The sequence below is a fragment of the Budorcas taxicolor genome, chromosome 3 (assembly GCF_023091745.1).
Source record: "Budorcas taxicolor isolate Tak-1 chromosome 3, Takin1.1, whole genome shotgun sequence".
Classification (NCBI taxonomy): Eukaryota; Metazoa; Chordata; class Mammalia; order Artiodactyla; family Bovidae; genus Budorcas; species Budorcas taxicolor.
This window is the reverse complement of record NC_068912.1, coordinates 57059681-57080697: the sequence shown is the minus strand read 5'-3', so window position 1 is coordinate 57080697 and position 21017 is coordinate 57059681. Positions and strand designations below refer to the sequence as shown.

At 36.6% G+C, this 21017-nt stretch overlaps 1 protein-coding gene across 3 annotated transcripts in view; it reads left to right on the top strand.

Moving 5' to 3' along the window:
* Positions 1-20531, top strand: part of SH3GLB1 (SH3 domain containing GRB2 like, endophilin B1) — a 39584-nt gene extending 19053 nt beyond the window's left edge. Inside the window, exons 6-11 of one of the 3 annotated variants that reach the window (XM_052636741.1) lie at positions 2250-2336; positions 4137-4160; positions 8036-8125; positions 8501-8601; positions 19438-19666; positions 20080-20531. In XM_052636741.1, the coding sequence (XP_052492701.1) occupies positions 2250-2336; positions 4137-4160; positions 8036-8125; positions 8501-8601; positions 19438-19666; positions 20080-20187 (639 nt within the window). In that variant the 3' untranslated portion in view covers positions 20188-20531. Of the gene's footprint in view, positions 1-2249; positions 2337-4136; positions 4161-8035; positions 8126-8500; positions 8605-19437; positions 19667-20079 lie in introns of all 3 variants that reach the window. The other 2 variants (XM_052636742.1, XM_052636743.1) reach the window with 2 other exon arrangements.
* Positions 20532-21017: the final 486 nt, after the last annotated feature.

The following is a 21017-nucleotide window of genomic DNA, read 5'->3' as shown; positions in this document are numbered from 1 at the left end:
CAAATGACGTTTTCAACAATTTCATTTGTACACAGCTTTTCTAGAATTTATATAATGCATGAAACAAAATTTAACTGTAGCTAAATATTTAAAATATTAGTCTAGACAAAAATTCCCATTTCCTGATTTTAGTTGTATTCTTTCCCTCTAGATAACTAACTTGCTTTTCTTCAAACTTTATTAGCAGTAAGTCTGAAATACTTTGGAAAGGAAAGGCCCTCTTAGTTTGTTATCACATAAAGCCTTAAGGCATGCCTATATTTTGTGATCTTTTTTTTTCCTTTCCCTGTATTTCTCTTCCCTTTACTTGAAGAATAGAGAAAAAATGAAACCACTAGGAGTTTGTTTTGCTTTTTTTTATTCTTTTCCTTTGACACATTTCATGCTTCCTAGTTGATGGCTGGGGAGATTACTCTAACCTCAGACTTTCTTTGATTTTACTTCCTTGTATAAATTTGCTCAGATTGTTTTGTGACCAGTTGCTCTGTAAGTAAGGTTTGAGACCTGTGCATATCAGCACTTTTTTAAAAATTTGTTTCCTAGTTTCTTGTGACCTGTTTTTAAATTCTAGATTTACTTAATGCTAATTTTGTGCAAGTTGCTTTGCTGAGAAGGAGTTAGTATATAAATAGTGCAAAATCTCTACTACCCTCAGTTTACAATCTAGCATAGTAGATTGAATTTTTTGGTCATTTAGTCTTATCAGTAAATATTTATGCCTGTATTCAATATTGTGACCTTACTAACCTGCTTTATTACTTAGTATGTTGAAGAATGGTAAAGCAATATCAAAGACATTTCTCAAAAATACACCAACAAGCAGAAAAGAGAAAACCTCCCTGAATATTTTACAGTTAACAAAAGTACAGCTTTGAAAATAGTATAAAGAGGAGCAAAAACAAATAACTTCTGCATCTAAGTGATAAGGCACTGACATTATTAATCTAATTTTAGTCTGTATAAGCTTTTAAAAAAATCATTTTAGAGTGTTGTTAATGGAAAGAAAAAAATCATCTGGTTTCAAAGCTCTCTGATACTGAGAGGTTTAGACATCTGTCTGCTACTTTTGGGTATCCAAACATGATGGAAAATACATTATCACTAACATAATATAGCAAATATGTCCCTCTGTCCATCTAACCATTTCCACAGCAGTCCAGTTCACTTCATTTGCTTAGTCGTGTCCAACTCTTTGTGACCCCATGGACTGCAGCACACCAGGCTTCCCTGTCCATCACCAACTCCCGGAGCTTGCTCAAACTCATGACCATCAAGTCGGTGATGCCATCCAACCACCTCATCCTTTGTCGTCACCTTCTCCTCCCTCCTTCAATCTTTCCCAGCATCAGGGTCTTTTCAAATGAGTCAGTTCTTCACATCAGGTGACCAAAGTAGTGGAGCTTCAGCTGCAGCATCAGTCCTTCCCATGAACATTCAGGGCTAATTTCCTTTAGGATTGACTAGTTTGATCTCCTTGAAGTCTAAGAACTCTAAAGAGTCTTCTCCAACACCACAGTTGAAAAGCATCAATTCCACAATTTCTACAGCAGTCTGTGCCTTTACTCTAAAAACCAAGTGAATTTGTAGAACCATCATATAATCTTAACTTTAATGTAAACATATTACAATTTAAAGTTTATTACAAATACAACGATTGACTTGCCTTTCATATTTCTTCAGGGTATGCCAAGACCTGGCTGAGGCTGATTGAAAGAGAATGTGATTGAAGGCATCATACACTAATAAAATAGGAATGATCTTTGAATAGGGAAATTGTGGGTAGGCAGAAGGACTTTAACAGGTGAAAATTTGATAAAACTTTAGGTGATTGTGGCAGCTTTTAAAATAATTCATCTTCGCCAAATAATTCCAATTCAAACTCAAGCATCAACCATGTTTTTTTATCTTTGGAAACTTGAATCTTTTGAAAAAAAATTGAATAGGTATCATAATATGAAAGGATGTGTTCTAATTGCCAATCCAGCTATACCAAATTCAGATTTTAGAGTCTGAATTTATACATAAATATATAGTACCTTTTATTACACAATAAAAGATGTTAATTTTATGTTAATTGACATAGATATTAAAAGATATTAATTGACAAAACAAAATTTACTTAGTTGGATATTTAAGTAGAAGACCATTTTATCAGCTCTTAATACTTGTTTGTGTGTTGTGCAGAAGTAACTTGTTTCACTTTGTTCATTGGTATAATGTGTTCTTTGTCTCTTACCTATGCACTTAAGCAACTAAACTCAGCACGCCTTGAAGGAGATAACGTTATGGTAAATTTCTCTTACATGCTCAACCTCCTGCATGTAAAATGGCTGAAGGTTTGTTGGCCTACTGTGTTTTCTACATCTTGAATAAAGTGCCTTCTCTTGCTATTGTCTACATGTAAAAGTCTAAAGTAGTTGAAGCAATGCATTCATGAGTCTAACAGAAATTACAGAGAATGCTAGCTGAAGTAATACTGGAACTTGAAGAACAGAAGTTATGTGTTCTAGTTGACAAATTCAGCTAGACAAAACTCATGTTCTAGGGTCTGAATTTATACATAAATATATATTGCCTTTTATACACAATAAAAGATGCTAATTTTTTATGTTGACTGACTTAGATATTCAAAGATATTAATTGACAAAGAAAATTAACAAAATTTACTTAACTTAGAGAAAAGTATAAGGTATACAAATTTACTTTGCTTCACAGTACCTTCAGTGTTTACTTTAATTTTCCCTCTAACTCAACACAGAATTAATTTCTTCTTTGTAATTCCAGGCCAAAACAAACCCTAGTAGTTCAGGTATTTCTGTAGTGTTGAGGACTGTGCAAGCAGGCTCAGTCACTTCCGTCGTGTCTAGCTCTCTGTGACACCATGGACTGTAGCCTGCTGTCCTTGGGATTCTCCAGGCAAGAGCACTGGAGTGGTGGGTTGCCATTTCCTCCTCCAGGGGATCTTTCTGACCCAGGGATCAAACACGTCTCCTGCAGCTCCTGCGTTGCAGGAAGATTCAAAACCGCTGAGCCATGTGTCAATTCACTTAGGAGAGTTGCTGAATAGTGATAGCTTTGAATTAGTAATGAGAATTATTCTATAGTATCCTGAATATTTTATTGAGCTTGATTTGAGGAAATTTTTGAGATGTTAAGCATATTTAATTTTTTAGCAAGAGAGAAATTAGTAAAATCTAAACATTGTCCCAAAACTCATAAATGTTAGCCAGTAAAGATTTACAGGTGCAGTGTTTGTCGTAATACTCCTGGGTATATTACTGCCATAGAAGTAGATGGAATCCACAGTTAAGTAGTAAGTAATTAGCAGTGTTTATTTGTTAAATCAGTTGACTACTTTTATTTCATTAGCACTGTACTACAAGGAGGGAGGAAAATATGTAATAGAAAAGATTATTATACAGATTTTGTTCTTTAAACTACTGCAATTATTGAAGCCCCAGCTAAATTAGGGCTCTCCTTAGATAGCAAGAGAATGCATTCATTTATTTCCATTGTCCTATTTATATGTAGGTAAATGAGAAGTATGAGACTGTTTCACTCAAAGTCATTTTAAACATTTTAAATCATGCTAAACAGTTATCAAGACTGTTTCATTTATTAGGCATTTGTTTTACTACTTGTGTCATCTACTTACAAGATATGTTTAACTCTGGTAACTTTAAGTTCATCATACCCCAAGTTTATTTTGTCTCCCCTCATGGCTCTGTCAACATTTTGTGTCCATTTATCCTTGCTTTATTTTAACTTCCTAAAATTGCAGAATTTTGAACCTAAATGAGAAATTAGAAATCATATACTCTAAATGTCTCATTTTACTGATGAGAATACTAGAACTGAGAGGCGTTAAATATTCCCAGTTTTGGAAACCTGTTATTAATTTAGAATTAGTATAAGACTCAAACATCAATACTATTAATACATACGAAGGCATACTTTCACAGTATATTAAGCTTTATTGATTTAACTATTACTGTTTAATCTGTTAATGTGACTCTGGAAAAAGTATGCCACGTGAATTAAAATATTTACATTTTTCTATACTAAGCTGTAGAAAATGTTAAATTCCAACTTTCTTTCATGCTCTATATTTTTCTCTAATTTTTAATGCTGGCTAGATTTGGGCAGAGGAAGTGACAAAAGTAAGTAAATTATTAAACTACGAAATTATGAAACAAGAGTTTAAATGTCATTCTTTCAGTAAATCTATATTGGGCAACAACTATGGGGCTAATCACAGTCTTTGTTAGTATGTCTTATAAAGTCTGAAAATTATTATGGAAAGCTCAGATCTGTTTGGCTAGTAGTAGTTCCACAGAGTAGTATAACAGTGCTTCAGAGATGTTGTTTGTACACACTCTGATAAATATCAGGTATCTGTTATATTAAGTGTAATCCTTACAGTGCCTTGCCAGAAGATAGTTCTTAAATACATGGTTTATTCATATGATAATTTTGTGAATTATAGTTTACACTATGTCTGTATCTTCAGAGAAGTGAATATATCATGTCACACAAATGAATTTTCAAGGTAACTGAAGCTTGTTTTCTTCAGCTCGAAAGATAATTTTTCTGTCATTCTAGTTGAAAATATTCATAAAAAATTAAATACAGGATAACATATATTTAACTTTGCTTACAGTTAGGCTTATTATGGACATGCTGTGTGTACTGTGCAACAGTTGGATTCTTTGTTTTTGAAGTATGTTGTCTCCTCCTTCATTGTCCGACTGTCACTTTTAGACACTGTCCATATTAGCATTATTGCCCGTCTCTCTACTTCTGCTACCATTTCTAGTCTTCTCTTGGTTAGGAAAGCAAATAAGCTAGTTTAAGGAATAAAATTATGACTCGTGCAGATTTATTTCAAGTGCTATTTGAGGTCTTCAGAAGCATTTTTCATTTCTCATGTTTAGAATGAGGACAGTCCTGGAGATAGAGCCCAGGTGTTAATTGGGCCCCTGGCTATTAAATAGTTTTATAAACTTAAACTTATTTTCTGACTTTATAGGATTGCTGACTATGCAGTCTTGTTTCAGGCATAGGTTATGGAGCATGACTTGGAAATCCAATGTGAAATTCTTGACTAACACCCATGCCCTCACTCCCTTTCATGGAATCCATTCATCAGCTTAGTTATGGTCACACCCTGGCCTCTCATCTCTTTCTGAACCTCTAGCATGAAAAGAGGACAGAATAACATGGAAGAGAAAGTAGTTTGGTCAAGAAAGGGTCTCTTCCACTTTGGTTAGCATACAGGTACATCAAAAAATTTTTGCAGATTTGATCTTGCAGTCTACAAATCTGGGAAATGGTTGATACAGTATCAAGAAACTCATGAAAAAAATATTTACATTATTATGCTTGTATATGTTTAAAAAGTTTAAAATAACATCAAAATGAATTTCCAAAAATATTATTCTTCTCACTTCTGTCATTTTTATAATTTAAAAATGTGTAATTTTAAAATTTCATATTCCTGGAATATATTAAGGTTTAAGCCCCTAGAAAAAGTAGATAACACTGACCAAGATTTCATAGCAAATGCCTTAGAAGCTTGACCAGAATTTCTGGCTTAAAATAATTAACCCAGTCCTGATATAACTAACCAACACATTCTTGCCCTATTTCCAGTTTATATCCTAAAAGAACTCTCCTTGCTTCTCTCACCCAAGCTATGCTTTAGATCAGTTAGTCCAGTAACAGTAATTCTAAGCAGTAGAAGATCTTTTCCCTAGAACTCTATCCTACTTATACAATTAAGTTGGAGAATGAGATCCTCTGGAGGATAGAATAAAAACTCTCAACTCATTGTCTCTCTCTAAACCCTTTTTCGGTCTCTTAATAATATGGATTATTTTCTTCCTAAGTAAATTATTTGTGCTAAACCTAATTTCAGTTACCTCAACCTCTCTAATTAATTATTATAATAAATTACATTTGTCAGAAGTAGAGATGGTTTGGGACGTTGGACTGTGTGCAGCTACCCCAAACATATGCTGCAACTTGTTCAAGAAACACGATTTGTTTCCTTGCTGTCATTTACCTTTTCTAAAATATAAAGTGTAGATTGTACAGAAGAATGACTTCCTAGCCTTAATAATATGGTGCTTTATTCACAAATAATTAAATTTTGTTAAAACATAGGAGACTGATTCTTTGTCCTTACTAAGATCATTTTTTTTAATTCAGTGTTTTTAGCTTTAAAACATTATTTCCATTTCAGACTCAAGCTTCCTAGTCACTTTTAATCTGCTACCTAGCTTACTTACACCTTGTATAGAAACATTACCATTTATTTAGTAGACTTTCCTGCCATTTCCACTAAAGGCTGTCAGATTGTACTTTCATAGTCAAACCTATGTGGAATAAGCCTCATTTATTTCTGAAGTGCATTTATTATTTGTTTGCTTTGGTTCTATCTGTCAAAACCTCTCGACCAAATAGAAAAGTAAATGGTGCAAATGTAACACTGAAGTAATTGGTTTTCCTTAACACTTCTTTTAGGAAGAGCATTGACTTTTTTATTCTTCTGTGACATTTTTCTGCTACATACTGGAAGCTTATTACTTCAGCCCTGTTATCAAAGTACCATGTAGTCTGGTTTTGGTCAAGTAAATTTAATTTTATCTCAACTCACTGAATAATTCAAGCTTATCTCCATAAGTCTCCTCTAGTGGTCAAGTCTTAGTCCTCTCCGCCATGTCTTTTAGCAATGGGGTAAGAATGATGGCACCAACTGATACCTCTTTTGCAGCTACTTCCTTGCTGACTGCTTCACTGGGTTAACTATTGTCACCAAAGAGGGTAAAGGGGAGGGTGTGAAAGGGAAAGAGTTTGCACCTTGTCTTTATCCTTACTACAGTCTTGGAAAATACTGTAATTATTTGGTTGGGGGAGTAAGCAATTTATCCTGGAGAGGTAGTAGAAAATATTATAATGATATTGTCACCAGTGCTAATTCCCCATGGGGAATAAGCTAACTATTTTGAATGATCTATAAGATTTTTTTTTTCCTCTTCATTCTCACTACCGACCAACTCTGACTAAAGATCTGTGAGGATTTTTTTTACCAGTACATACTATTTTTAGATTTTATTTTTTTAAGCAACTTGTTTTGTCCCAGCACTAAACCTATATTGGATAGTTAAAGCTGGTAATGGTGTGCTGTTGTACACATCTCTTTCTAGCTCTGAGGTCACTGACTTCATCTTGGTAGCTTGATATCAGCTGTGGTGGAAGTATTGATACCATTTAAACTCAGCACATTAGAGAATCTCCCCTCCCTTCCCCTCGCTTCCCTCACCCCACCCCAACCCCCCCAGTAAAGAGCCAGTTACTAGTACACCATTGATTAAAGGTCACTCATAACTTGCAAAAAAATCCTAGCATATCTTATAGATAGTATTTCTGCTTAAAACATATTTTATGCAAAGTTTGGAAAGAAAGCCGTAAAAGACATTTATGTAGGACAAAGAATCCTTTGAAGGAACCTTAGAACTATGTCCCTAGAATCAAGTATATGCTTGATAACTAAACAAAAGAAGTTAAAATCCTCATTTCATTGTGAAGTTTTTTTCATTTGAGAATGAAACCTATATTTAACTTCCAAGTAAAGTAACTATAGTAGTAACTGAGAATTTTTTGAAATATTTTATACATGTAAACTGGTAATCTTAAGGTTTCATGAAACATTAAAATTTACCAGAGTTTATACTAGAAAATGTATGAAAATATATTGACTGTCCCATAGTTTTCCTAGGCTTATATGTTTATGTCATTAACCTTTGACATTGATTCTTTTGAGTTAAGTACCAGTAAGGAATCAGTTCTTTCTAGATTAAGTAATATAGAAGAAATAAGGTCTAGAAACCAAGGGACTAGTTTAGGTACAAAGTACAATCAGGGAATTGCTAGACTTTGGGGTTTGTTTGGGGAATTTTTAACTGTCTAAATGAATGTGCATAGCATGGACTAAGCCCTCTAATGAGATTCTAAAACTGTGTTACAATTTAAGTCTGAACAGGAATTAAGAATAACTCAAAGTGAATTTGATCGTCAGGCAGAGATTACCAGACTTCTGCTGGAGGGAATCAGCAGTACACACGTGAGTGTTCATTCCTTGGAAATTCATTTAGAACAGAAAGCTTTGATAGTCTTAGGGAAATTCTTGGAGTAGAAACTGAACTTCCTTTTTAGTCACTTATCAAGATACGTAAATTGTAGCATTTTTCAAGATATATGAAGAAATATTTTAAGTTTTTTTTACACCTCATCACCTAGTTTTCTCACCATCATCAAATCCATTTGTTTTTTGGTTGTTTGTTTTATTTTTTTTTGGCTAAATAGTTTACTCTATACTGCAGCAAAATGCTAGATACTGATGATTCACCCTGAGTACAGTGGTGTACTCTGTCTCCCCTTAGCATTTGCCACTTGCAGATTATAGAGCTAAGAAGTGACTGTAAACTTTCCTTTACAGGCCCATCACCTTCGCTGTCTGAATGACTTTGTAGAAGCCCAGATGACTTACTACGCACAGTGTTACCAATACATGTTAGACCTTCAGAAACAACTGGGAAGGTGGTAATTTCCTTTTCATATGTGAAATTCCTGATAAGAGAGGAAATTTGGATTTTTTTTCATTTGAACTAATAATAGAGGTGAAAATAGTATTAAAGGCTTTTATTAGCTTACTTAAAAATCAGATTTTTTTTTTTTTTTTAAGGAAAGTGTTTATCACACTTCTGAAATAAAAACGTTTTGAACTCCTGGCACAAAAGAATGTTAACAGGGATGAGAAGATAATTTAAGAGGAATACCTTTTTATTGCTATGTAAAGAGAGCTTAAAAGCATTTGAAGTTCACTTTTCTCCTGTATACCTTTGGAGGTAGTTGAGGAAAATGAAATTATTGACTTTTAGTTGCCCTTAGAGATAAACTAATTTATATTTCATTACTTGTTCACCGTTTAAAAAGAAAAGGTTTTAGAGTGTTCTATAAGACTTCACACCCATTGATATCATTGAGTGTGGTATTATTCTTTATAGCACACATGTAAAGCACATAGCCCAATCATTTATTAAACATTTATGGAACACCTGTCATATCCAAGCACTGTTCTGTACTCTAGGATTACATCAGCAAACAAAACAGGCAAAATTGCTTATGTTCGTAGAACTCACATTATAAGGTGACACTGCAAATAAAATGGCATTCAGGACAGACATCATCTCTGCTCTCACAACAAAGTCTAGGTAGAAGTACAGGCCATAGGTGGACAGGCCATGTGATAAGTAGAAAGATAGAGAAGTTCAGATTACTGTAAGGGACATCTAACTGTGACTCAAGTGAGTCTAGCAAAGATTCACAGATAAAAGTATTTTAGTAGGAATAATCTAGATGAAGAAAAGGGCAGGGAAGAAGGTTCTAGGCAAAGGGGGAATATGTATATGGAAGAGCCAGAGGAAAGAGAGTGTGGCAAGCTCAGGGAACTGACAGTAGTTCATTGTGGGTTGGATCACAGTGTTCAAGTTAAAAATGGGGTAGGAGCTCTTCCAGGGACAGTATCAAGAGGCACTAAGAATGGTCTAGCATTTGACATACCGCATTGTAGACTGTCCTACAGTACCCCTCTAAGGAAACCAGGCTGTCCCAAATCCCTGGTAATAGAATTATCTTTATAGTAAGAAGGTTGGGAAAGCAGCAGAATCTACATGTGGAATATGTCCAGGCCAACTTCGAGGAATTTGCTGTGACCTAAAGTTCTTATCAGGTTGTCTAAAATGAAGAAATATATCAGCTGGGCTTATGGTGGTTCCCTGTATGCTATATGTATCCATGACAGGACCAAGCACACTGTCCTTATTGAGCAGAAAATCATTGTGAAAGTGTTGAAAGCACAGAGTCAGAAAGTTAAATTTTAAAATGAAGCTTTTTTGAGTAATAAAAAAATCAAGAAGCCTTAAAAAAAAATGGGGTAGTAGATGAGGCTGACAAAACATGGTCCACTAGAGAAGGAAATGGCAGACCAGTTCAGTATTCTTGCCTTGAGAACCCCATGAACAGTGTGAAAAGGCAAAAAGATAGGACACTGAAAGATGAATTCCCCAGGTCATTGAAAGTGAAGTTGCTCATTCGTGTCTGACTCTTTGTGACCCCATGGACTGTAGCCTACCAGGCTCCTCTGTCCATGGGGTTTCCAGGCGAGAATACTGGAGTGATTTGGAGAACAGTGGAGAAATAACTCCAAAAAGAATGAAGAGAAGGAGCCAAACCAAAAACACCACCCAGCTGTAGATGTGACTGGTAATGGAAGTAACATCCGGTGCTGTAAAGAATAGTATTGCACAGGAACCTGGAATGTTAGGTCCATGAATCAAGGTAAATGAGACGTGGTCAGACAGGAGCTGGCAACAGTGAACACTGACAATGACATTTTAGGAATCTGTGAACTAAAATGGACTGGAATTAGTGAATTTAACTGAGATGACCGTATATCCACTATTCTGGGTAAGAAATCCTTAGAAGAAATGGAGTAGCCCTCATAGACAACAAAAGAGTCTGAAATGCGGTACTTAGATGCAATCTGAAAAACGACAGAATGATCTCTGTTCGTTTCCAAGGCAAACCATTCAGTATCACAGTAATCCAAGTCTATGCCCCATCCAGTAATGCTGAAGAAGCTGAAGTTGAATGGTTCTATGAAGACCTACAAGGCATTCTAGAACTAACACCCCAAAAAGATGTCCTTTTCATAATAGGGGACTGAAATAAATGCAAAAGTAGGAAGACAGATTCCAAGAGTAACAGACAAATTTGGCCTTGGGGTACAAAATGAAGCAGGGCAAAGGCTAACAAGAGTTTTGCCAAGAGAATGCACTGGTCAAAGCAAGTACCCTCTTCCAACAACACAAGAGATGACTCTACACATGGACATCACCAGATGGTCAATATCAAAATCAGATTGATTATATTCTTTGCCGCCGAAGATGGAGAAGCTTTATACAGTCAGTGAAAACAAGACCGGGAGCTGACCGTGGCTCAGATCATGAACTCCTTCTTGCCAAATTCAGACTTAAATTGAAGAAAGTAGGAAAACCACTAGACCATTCAGGTATGACCTAAATCAAATCCCTTACGATTTTATACAGTGGAGGTGAGAATTAGATTCAAGGGACTAGCTCTCATAGAGTGCCTGAAGAACTATGGATGGAGGTTCATGACATTGTACAGGAGACAGGGATCAAGACCATCCCCAAGAAAAAGAAATATAAATAAGCCATATGGCTGCCTGAAGAGGCCTTACAAATAGCTATGAAAAGAAGAAAAGTAAAAGCAAAGGAGAAAAGGAAAGATATACCCATTTGAATGCAGAGTTCCAGAGAAAAGGAGAGATCAGAAAGCCTTCATCCGTGATCAGTGCAAAGAAATAGAGGAAAACAATAGAATTGGAAAGACTAGAGGTCTCTTGAAGGAAATTAGCAGTACCAAGGGAACATTTCATGCAAAGATGGGCACAATAAAGGACAGAAATGGTATGGACCTAACAGAAGCAGAAGATATTAAGAAGAGGTGGCAAGAATGCAAAGAACTATACAAAAAAGATCTTCATGACCCAGATAACCACAATGGTGTGATCACTCACCTAGAGCCAGGCATCCTGAAATGTGAGGTCAAGTGGGCCTTAGGAAGCATCACTACAAGCAAAGCTGGTGGAGGTGATGGAATTCCTGTTGAGCTATTTCAAATCCTAAAAGATGATACTGGTGACTGCAGCCATGAAATTAAAAGACACTTTCTCCTTTGAAGAAAAGCTATGACCAACCTAGACAGCATATTAAAAAGCAGAGACATTACTTTGGCAACAAAAATCTGTCTAGTCAAAGCTATGGTTTTTCCAGTGGTCATGTATGGATGTGAGAGTTGGACTATAAAGAAAGCTGAGCACCTAAGAATTGATGCTTTTGAACTGTGGTATTGGAGAAGTCTCTTGAGACTCCTCTGGACTGCAAGGAGATCCAACCAGTCAATCCTAAAGGAAATCAGTCCTGAATAGTCATTGGAAGGACTGATCTTGAAGCTGAAACTCCAATACTTTGGCCACCTGATGAGAACAACTGACTGATTTGAAAAGACCCTGATGCTGGGAAAGATTGAAGGCAGGAAGAGAAGGGGACGACAGAGGATTAGATGGATGGACGGCATCACCAACTTGATGGACATGAGCTTGAGTAAACTGGAGTTGGTAATGGACAGGGAAGCTTGGCATGCTGTAGTCCATGGCGTCACAGAGTCAGACACAGCTGAGCGACTGAACTGAGATGAGGTTAGAATGATGAAGCAGTGTCATTTCATGAACACCCTTTAAGTAATGAGGAGTTTGAGATTTACATAATGAGCAACCATGAAAGCAGGGGAGGGATATATAACATTTGAAAGACGAATATCAAGAGAAGGAATAAGGAGAAAAAATTAAAAAGCCTCATCACTTTGATTTTCCTTTCTGCATATTAATCCTTCAAAACTAGGCATAGAACAAAATTAGTCACTTCCACAGAACCAATTTTAAGCCCAAGGAGATTAGTACTTCCTGTTCATATTGTCCTGATGTTCTAGCAGTGCAGCATAGGGGTTGCGGTTAAAATCATTCATCCTTGCATTCTCCTTCAGTTCAGTCCAGTCGCTCAGTCGTGTCTGACTCTTTGCGACCCTATGAATCACAGCACGCCAGGCCTCCCTATCCATCACCAACTCCCAGAGTTCACTCAGACTCGCATCCATCGAGTCAGTGATGCCATCCAGCCATCTCATCCTCTGTCGTCCCCTTCTTCTCCTGCCCCTAATCCCTCCCAGCATCAAAGTCTTTTCCAATGAGTCAACTCTTCGCATAAGATGGCCAAAGTAGTCTTGTACGGATGTGAGAGTTGGACTGTGAAGAAGGCTGAGCGCCGAGGAATTGATGCTTTTGAACTGTGGTGTTGGAGAAGACTCTTGAGAGTCCCTTGGAATGCAGGGAGATCCAACCAGTCCATTCTGAAGGAGATGAGCCGTGGGATTTCTTTGGAAGGAATGATGCTAAAGCTGAAACTCCAGTACTTTGGCCACCTCATGCATTCTCCTTAAAGCCATTCAAATGCTTGGAACTCAGCCATTCAGACAAAATCTAGTCATTGATGCTCTGAGATAGGTACTATTATTATCCACATACAGATAAGGAATCAGAAGAACTGGTTATAAGATTAGTAAATATATTTTATTTTTAATAGTGGGAAAGTTTACGTATTGAGCTACAGTGGCAGGAGGTCTAGAGTTTTTTTTCTTTTTTCTTAATTAAGCAGTAGTAGTTCTTAGAAGGTGAAGATGGTCTTTCTGGGTTTTTCTGTTTGGTGTTTTGTTGTTTTTCTTTTTACGTTAATTCCCCAAAATTAACATCAGTAGAACTCAGTGGCTAAACAAAGGTTAGTTATTCTGGTAAGTTTGAAAGTAAAATTCCATGGTAAAACATTTTAAAAATCCTGTCTAGATATACAAACACATCTGTGTGGAGAAAGCATATCTTTTTCTTTTTCCTCCGGAAATGTATATATAGGCTGCATTCACTGAGGAACGGATGCTTGGAAATGTATTCTTAACTTCAGAGTGAAACTGAATTAGAAATTAGTTCTTTTTATCATTAGAACCCTTTTACCCATCAGAGAAACATTTGCTTGTAATTTTTAAAAGCACTATTCTAGACATCAAGGATAGAGTATAAACAAAATAGATCATATTCCTGCCTTCATGGAACCTACATTCTGTTTAGGGGTAGAGGGGCATAGAAAATCAATATGTTTTATCAGTTACATAGTATATTAGGAAGCGATAAGTGCACTGGAGAAAAATACAGCAGGGAAGTAGAGATTTACATAGTCAGGGAAGACAGATGTGAAAGATGTGAGAAAATAAAGCACACGGGCATCTTAGAGATGCTCCAGGAGAGGAAGTACAAAACTCAAGCAGGAACATAGCTGTATGTCCAGGTAGCAAAATAGAGTTTAGCTAAAGATTAATCAAGGAAACAGGGAGCTAGGCTTTGGAAACCACTCTTTGTGGACTTTGACCTTTACTTGGAGATAAAGTCTGGAGGATTTTGAGCTGAAGAGGGACACAGTTTGATTTAGCTTTTAACAAGATCATTCTTGCTGCTCTGTTGAGTATAGATGTTAGAGGGCAAGAGTGTGAGCTGACAGACCTATTGGGAGCCTATTGCAATAACTTGGTAATAATCCAATCAGAAGATGATGGAAGCTTGGATGGGGGATTGTGATAGATATGGTAGAAGTGCTCAAACCCTGGGTGTGTTTTTAAAGGTAAAGACAGCAAGGGTTTGCTGATATATGTTCTATACATGAGACCTAGAGGTGTCAAGAATTAACTGCAGGTGTTGGCCTGAGAAACTGAAAGAATTGGCGTTTTGGTTCATTAAAATGGGGAATACCCCAGGAGGAACAGGTTGGGTGTGGAGAAGGCATGTCAGGTATATCAGGAGCCCAGTTTTAGACATGTTAAGTTTGAGAAATGAAACATTCAAGTGGAGATAATCAGTTTTAGGATATGCAAGTCTGGATATTGGTGGGGGAGTGAAGTAGATAAATTAGACATTTGTCATTATATCAAGGATATTTAAATCTGTGAGACCAGATGAGATTACCAAGGGAGTAAGTAGAGAGAGGGGCTTCCTTGGTAGCTCGCTGGTAAAGAATGCACTTGCAATGCAGGAGACCCCAGTTTGATTCCTGGGTCAGAAAGATCCCCTAGAGAAGGGATAGACTACCTACTTCATTACTCATGGGCTTCCCTGGTGGCTCAGATGGTAAAGAATCTGCCTGCAGTGTGGGAGATCTGGGTTCAATGCCTGGGTTGGGAAGATCCTCTGGAGGAGGGCATGGCAATCCACTCCAATATTCTTGCCTGGAGAATCCCCATGGACAGAAGTTCCTGGCTGGCTGCAGTCCATGGGGTCGCAAAGAGTCGGACACGACTGAGGACTAAGCACAGCACAGCATGAGTAGAGAGAGAAAAAAGACCAGGGGCTGAGCCGTGCGGTACTCCAACAAAGAGCCGAGGAACAAGCTAAGGAGAATGGTAAGGAGTGAGCAGTGAGGTAAGATGTGAGCCACGTGTGTGGCCTCGGGTTAAGCTGTAAAAGGTGAGAGGAGTGTTACTGTGATCTCTAGACAGATCAAGGGAAAAGAGGGCTGTTAGTAGACCTTTGGGTTTAGAACATTGAAGTCATTGCTGACCTGGATGAGTAGCTTTAATGGAACAGTGTGGGCAAAAGCTTGTGTGTCAGTGGAAAGAAAGAAACTGTTGACATTAAGTTTAGATGAGTCTTTGAAGGAGTCCTACTGTAAAGAGGAATAGAGAAGTGAAGCACTAGCCAGAGGAGGAAGTAGAGTCTAGCCCATTTTTGTCTTGTTTTTTTAAGATAGGAGAAATAAAAGCACAGTTATAATCTGATAAGAATGATACAGTAAATGGAGAAAATACATTATTGAAAAGAAAGGGGAGAATTGGTAGTGTGATAACCTTGAGAGGCAATTTTATACACAGGTGGAAAAATTAACCTTAAAATAATCTTAGGGGCATAGATATAGCTCATCTGTAGTAGGAGGAAAGATGACCAAAAGTGTAGAAGTTTCCTGATTGTTTTTTTCTCCTCTTAGATAAAAAGGAAGCAGTTCATCAGCTGATTATAAAGGTTAAGGGAGAATTGCTGAAATTTTGCAGATGTATAAAGGGGCATGAAAAGTCATCCGGAGAATGTTAAGTGGATAGATTTTAAAGGAATGTAGTGTAGTTGCTAGGCAGTGTTGTGGACCCACTTGTTCCTACTTAACTCACTGAGTGTGAGACTAGACTATGATTTTGTATTTTTTCATGTCAGAGATACATGGATACTGAATAGATAATTAGGGAAATCTTTACCAAATGAGTAGTATGAAGTAAAGGACATGGGATTTGAAGGTACGTGCAAGGGTCGGTGATTCTGATAATTTACCTTGGACACAAATGGCATGCTGGTAGGGTAATAGATGGGAGATCTATGGTAGGACTATAGAGCTGAGATCAGTTCAGTTCAGTTCAGTCACTCAGTTGTGTCCACCTCTTTGCAACCCCATGGACTGCAGCACACCAGGCCTCTCTGTCCATCACCAACTCCAGGAGTTTACCAAACTCATGTCCATCAAGTCGGTGATGCCATCCAACCATCTCCTCCTCTGTTGTCCTCTTCTCCTCCTGCCTTCAATCTTTCCCAGCATCAGGGTCTTTTCCAGTGAGTCAGCTCTTCACATCAGGTGGCCAGAGTATTGGAGTTTCAGTTTCAACATCAGTCCTTCCAGTGAATGCTCAAGACTGATCTCCTTTAGGATGGACTGGTTGGATCTCCTTGCAGTCCAAGGGACTCTCAAGAGTCTTCTCCAACACCACAGTTCAAAAGCATCAATTCTTCTGTGCTCAGCTTTCTTTATAGTCCAACTCTCACATCCATACATGACCACTGGAAAAACCATAGCCTTGACTAGACCCTTGTTGACAAAGTAATGTCTCTGCTTTTTAACATGCTGTCTAGGTTGGTCATAACTTTCCTTCCAAGGAGTAAGTGTCTTTTAATTTCATGGCTGCAGTCACCATCTGCAGTGATTTTGGAGCCCCCAAAATAAAGTCTGACACTGTTTCCACTGTTTCCCCATCTATTTGCCATGAAGTGATGGGACTGGATGCCATGATCTTAGTTTTCTGAATGTTGAGTTCTAAGCCAACTTTTTCACTCTTCCCTTTCACTTTCATCAAGAGGCTCTTTAGTTCTTCTTTACTTTCTGCCATAAGGGTGGTGTCATTTGAATATCTGAGGTTATTGATATTTCTCCCAGCAATCTTGATTCCAGCTTGGAATCTGAGATAGGCTTGTTGAAATGAGAGTACTAGGGGAAAAGATGATGGTCAGAGAATGGAATGTTGGGAAATATGGTTATTATAAGGGTTATAGTTTTTGGAATTGATAAAAGTCTAGATGAGGCATTGGTAATGGATAGCTGAATTCGGGTCAGACACAGAATCACTAGGAGAGAAGAGCCCATGGATCTGATAGGCCCATGGATCTGATTGTTAATTAGACTAACAATTATTTGAACAAATAATATTGTTAATATTGTTCAAATAATTCTTAGAATCACCAAGAATTAAGATATACTGGCAGTGAGCCAGAAACTAAAATTTAGAGATAAAGGGCAAAAAAAAAAGACACCTGTAGATGATTGCAACAAGAGATAGTTGAATAATGTGAAATTCAAAAATTTGGTAGGAGTAATCTTGGTGAGGGAGAGGATTATAGGAATGGAAATGAGCATGCAACTCCTGCAGCTTCCACCTCTAGGCTCAATGATACATGGAGTGTGGGAGATAAACACAAGCATCAGACGGTGAAAGGAAGGTTTAGAGAAGAGGTTAAGGATAAAGAAAATTTTGCTGACTGATTTCCAGATGGCACAGGAGTCATAAAGAAGAAAACTGTATTTTATGAAGAGATTAATTTCACCTACCTTTACCGATGAAGCATTTTATATTTTAACTAGTGATACCACTTTAATGGCAAAAAGTAAAGAGAAGCTAAAGAGCCTCTTGATTAAAGTGAAAGAGGAGTGTGGAAAAGCTGGCTTACAACTCAACTCTCAAAAAATGAAGATCATGGCACCTCGTCTTATCACTTCATGGCAAATAGATGAGGAAAAAGTGGAAACTGTGTCAGATTACATATTCTTGGGCTCCAAAATCAACGTGGATGGTGACTGCAGCCACGAAATTAAAAGATGCTTGCTCCTTGGAAGAAAAGCTATAACAAACCTAGACAGTGTATTAAAAAGCACAGACATCACTTTGCTGACAAAGGTCCTTATAGTCAGATCTATGCTGTTTCTATTTGTAATGTATGGATGTGAGAGTTGGACCATAAAGAAGGCTGAGCACTGAAGAATTGATACTTTAGAACTGTGGTGTTGGAAAAGACTCTTTAGAGTCCCTTGGACAGCAAGAAGATCAAATGAGACTAATCCTGAAGGAAATCAACCCTGATTATTCATTGGAAGAACTGATGCTGAAGCTAAAGCTCCAATACTTTGGCCACCTGATGTGAAGAGCCAACTCATTTGAAAAGACCCTGATGCTGGGAAAGATTGAGGGCAAGAGGAGAAGAGGATGACAGAGGATGAGGTTGTTGGATGGCATCACTGACTCAATGGACATGAGTTTGAGCAAACTCAGGGAGATAGTGATGGAGAAGAAAATGGCAACCCACTCTAGTATTCTTGCCTGGAAAATCTCATGGAACAAGGAGTCTGGTAGGCTACAGTCCATGGGGTCGCAAGGAGTTAGATACAACTGAGCGACTTCACTTTCACTTTCAGGGAGATAGTGAAGGACAGGGACACCTGGCATGCTGCAGTTCATGGGGATCCCAAAGAATCAGACACAACTTAGCAACTGAACAACAACAATGAATTTTAATAGGATTATTTTCAACCTTACAGGTGGTTGGATTAGAATTATTATAGGCCAGCCATGTTATGTTTTTTTCTATTTAGTATTATGGAAGAACAGTAAGCTTAAAATAAACTGAAAATTCTAATTATCTTTAAAGTATTTGTAAGCACATTGATAAAAAGATTTCACTAATTTCTAATAAAACTTCCATTTTTCCCCTAAAAAACAAGAAGAATTTGTGATATCTGCCCTATTCTTCCGTTGAGTCTTCATTATGTTATCAGTCATAACATATTATTTGAATGTCTGTCCCTTCACCTGTCTACAATCCATAAAAAAATGGTATAGTTTCACGTTTATATCTCAGCTTGTTCTAGTGATGCTGGACAAGGAGATACTCAGTAAATATTCGAATGAACAGAAAAATGTGAAAATCTATTTTATGAAAAAGAGTTGTTAGTCAAATATTTCTCAAAGAATTAACTTGAAAACTTTAATCTGTGGTAGTATCTGACATTTAGGTAAGTTTTTCATTTGTTTTTTTATTTAAAAATTCGTAAAGGAAGGAAAAGGTTAATAAAACAGTAGAAAATTGAAGTATTATGAATCATTTTTCTGGAGAAAAATAGATATGTTTCTTTAAACTTTTTAAAGTTTATACTTGTAAAGATGACTTTGAAACAGACTTTCAAGGATTTTATATTTAAAAATAACCTGCATTTTCTCTAATGTAATTGACCCAAAAGGGGTAATGAGATAGCACACTTTATCATTAAAATATTAGCATCTTTTAAATCTTCAGCCAGTGGAGGTTGGTAGAAGGTAAATACTGCCACCAGGTGGTGATATACAGAAACTTTGGTCCTGTATACATAATTGGCAATTTCTTTTCAACAGTTTTCCATCCAGTTATCATTCTAACAACAACCAGACTTCTGTGGCACCTGTACCATCTGCTTCATCGAATGTGGTTGGTTCCTCTGCCTTGACTTCAACAAGTAGCCTAGTAATCACCTCTCCTTCCAACCTCACTGACCTGAAGGAGTGCAGTGGCAGCCGGAGGGCCAGGGTTCTGTATGATTATGATGCTGCAAACAGTGCTGAATTATCCCTTCTGGCAGATGAGGTGAGTAATGCGGATGTAAAAAGAAAACTATCATAGATTGACTTAACCTTCCAGTATAACAAAATGCAAATTCATCATTGCTTATTTAGAAATAGTTTATTATGAATGTTTTCATAGATTGCAGATTGTGTTAATATTCTGTAAATTTTTAACTACTATTTTTTAACAAAATAGAACATCACAGAACTATTTAAAGCTTTTAACTGCTAAATAATTAGATTTCTAAAACTGCCTCTGATAAAACCCTTTATCTTTCACATTGATGATAATGTTTATGATGTGATAATGGTGTTTGTTTATGGTAATATTTAAATTTTCATAGTGAATAATTTACAATTTAAACAAATTAAATCTGATTAGTTTTTTGTATATTTATTAATATAGTTAATAACTGGAAATGTTTTATTTTGTAGGTAATCACTGTTTTCAGTGTCGTTGGAATGGATTCAGACTGGCTGATGGGTGAAAGGGGAAACCAGAAGGGCAGGGTGCCAATTACCTACTTAGAACTGCTCAATTAAATAGGTGGACTGTGGAAAGATACCATATTTATATACAGTTAACTCTTAATAAAGCAGGTTTAAGTATCTTTCATGTTAATGTCTTAAGAAACTGAAAAGAAAATACCAACCATCAGAAACTGGCCTTTCTGCCAATAAAACTGCATGGTAAATATTTCATTACAAAAGTTATGTTAGAGCTTTCATGCCAAGAATGTTTTGTTACAAAATTCTCTTTCTACTGAGGTTTCACTAATCCATACCTTCTACTTTTGAACCCCAAGTTAAAGCAGAAGAACTGTTTTCTACTGGAATTTTCATTAATGGCAAGCTTTTTGTTTTATGTAAAATAAATTTATTGTGAATTGGTATCAGTGACTCATTTATTAGGTATAATTAATAGCCAAAGAATAAAGTTAAAATTTGTTTTTAACTTGGTTTAAAAAGAGCTCTAGGATATAAACCTCTTTTGTGAAAAATATAATGTTTCTGAATGTTTTCATAAACAAAAACTTAGTTATACTATGTTTACCTTATTTTCTAGCAGTTATTGAATGATGACAATATTCTATTTCAGTGAGTTATTTTGAGGGCTTTTTATTAAATACTACTGAATGATTTCTTCTGAGAATAACTAGTCCTCAAGAAGTTTTACCATATTTCTCTAGTACATTTGCAGTTAAGGTTCTAAATCATCTGGGACAAACTCAATTCACTGAACAATGTTTCTAAGGTTGTTCAGTTGGCACCATTTAATCCATAATCAGAATTGGATGTGTTAAGATATTGTAGTACAGTAAAGAGAATTTGTTATTCAACAACAAATCCTTATAAAAATATGGATTTGCACA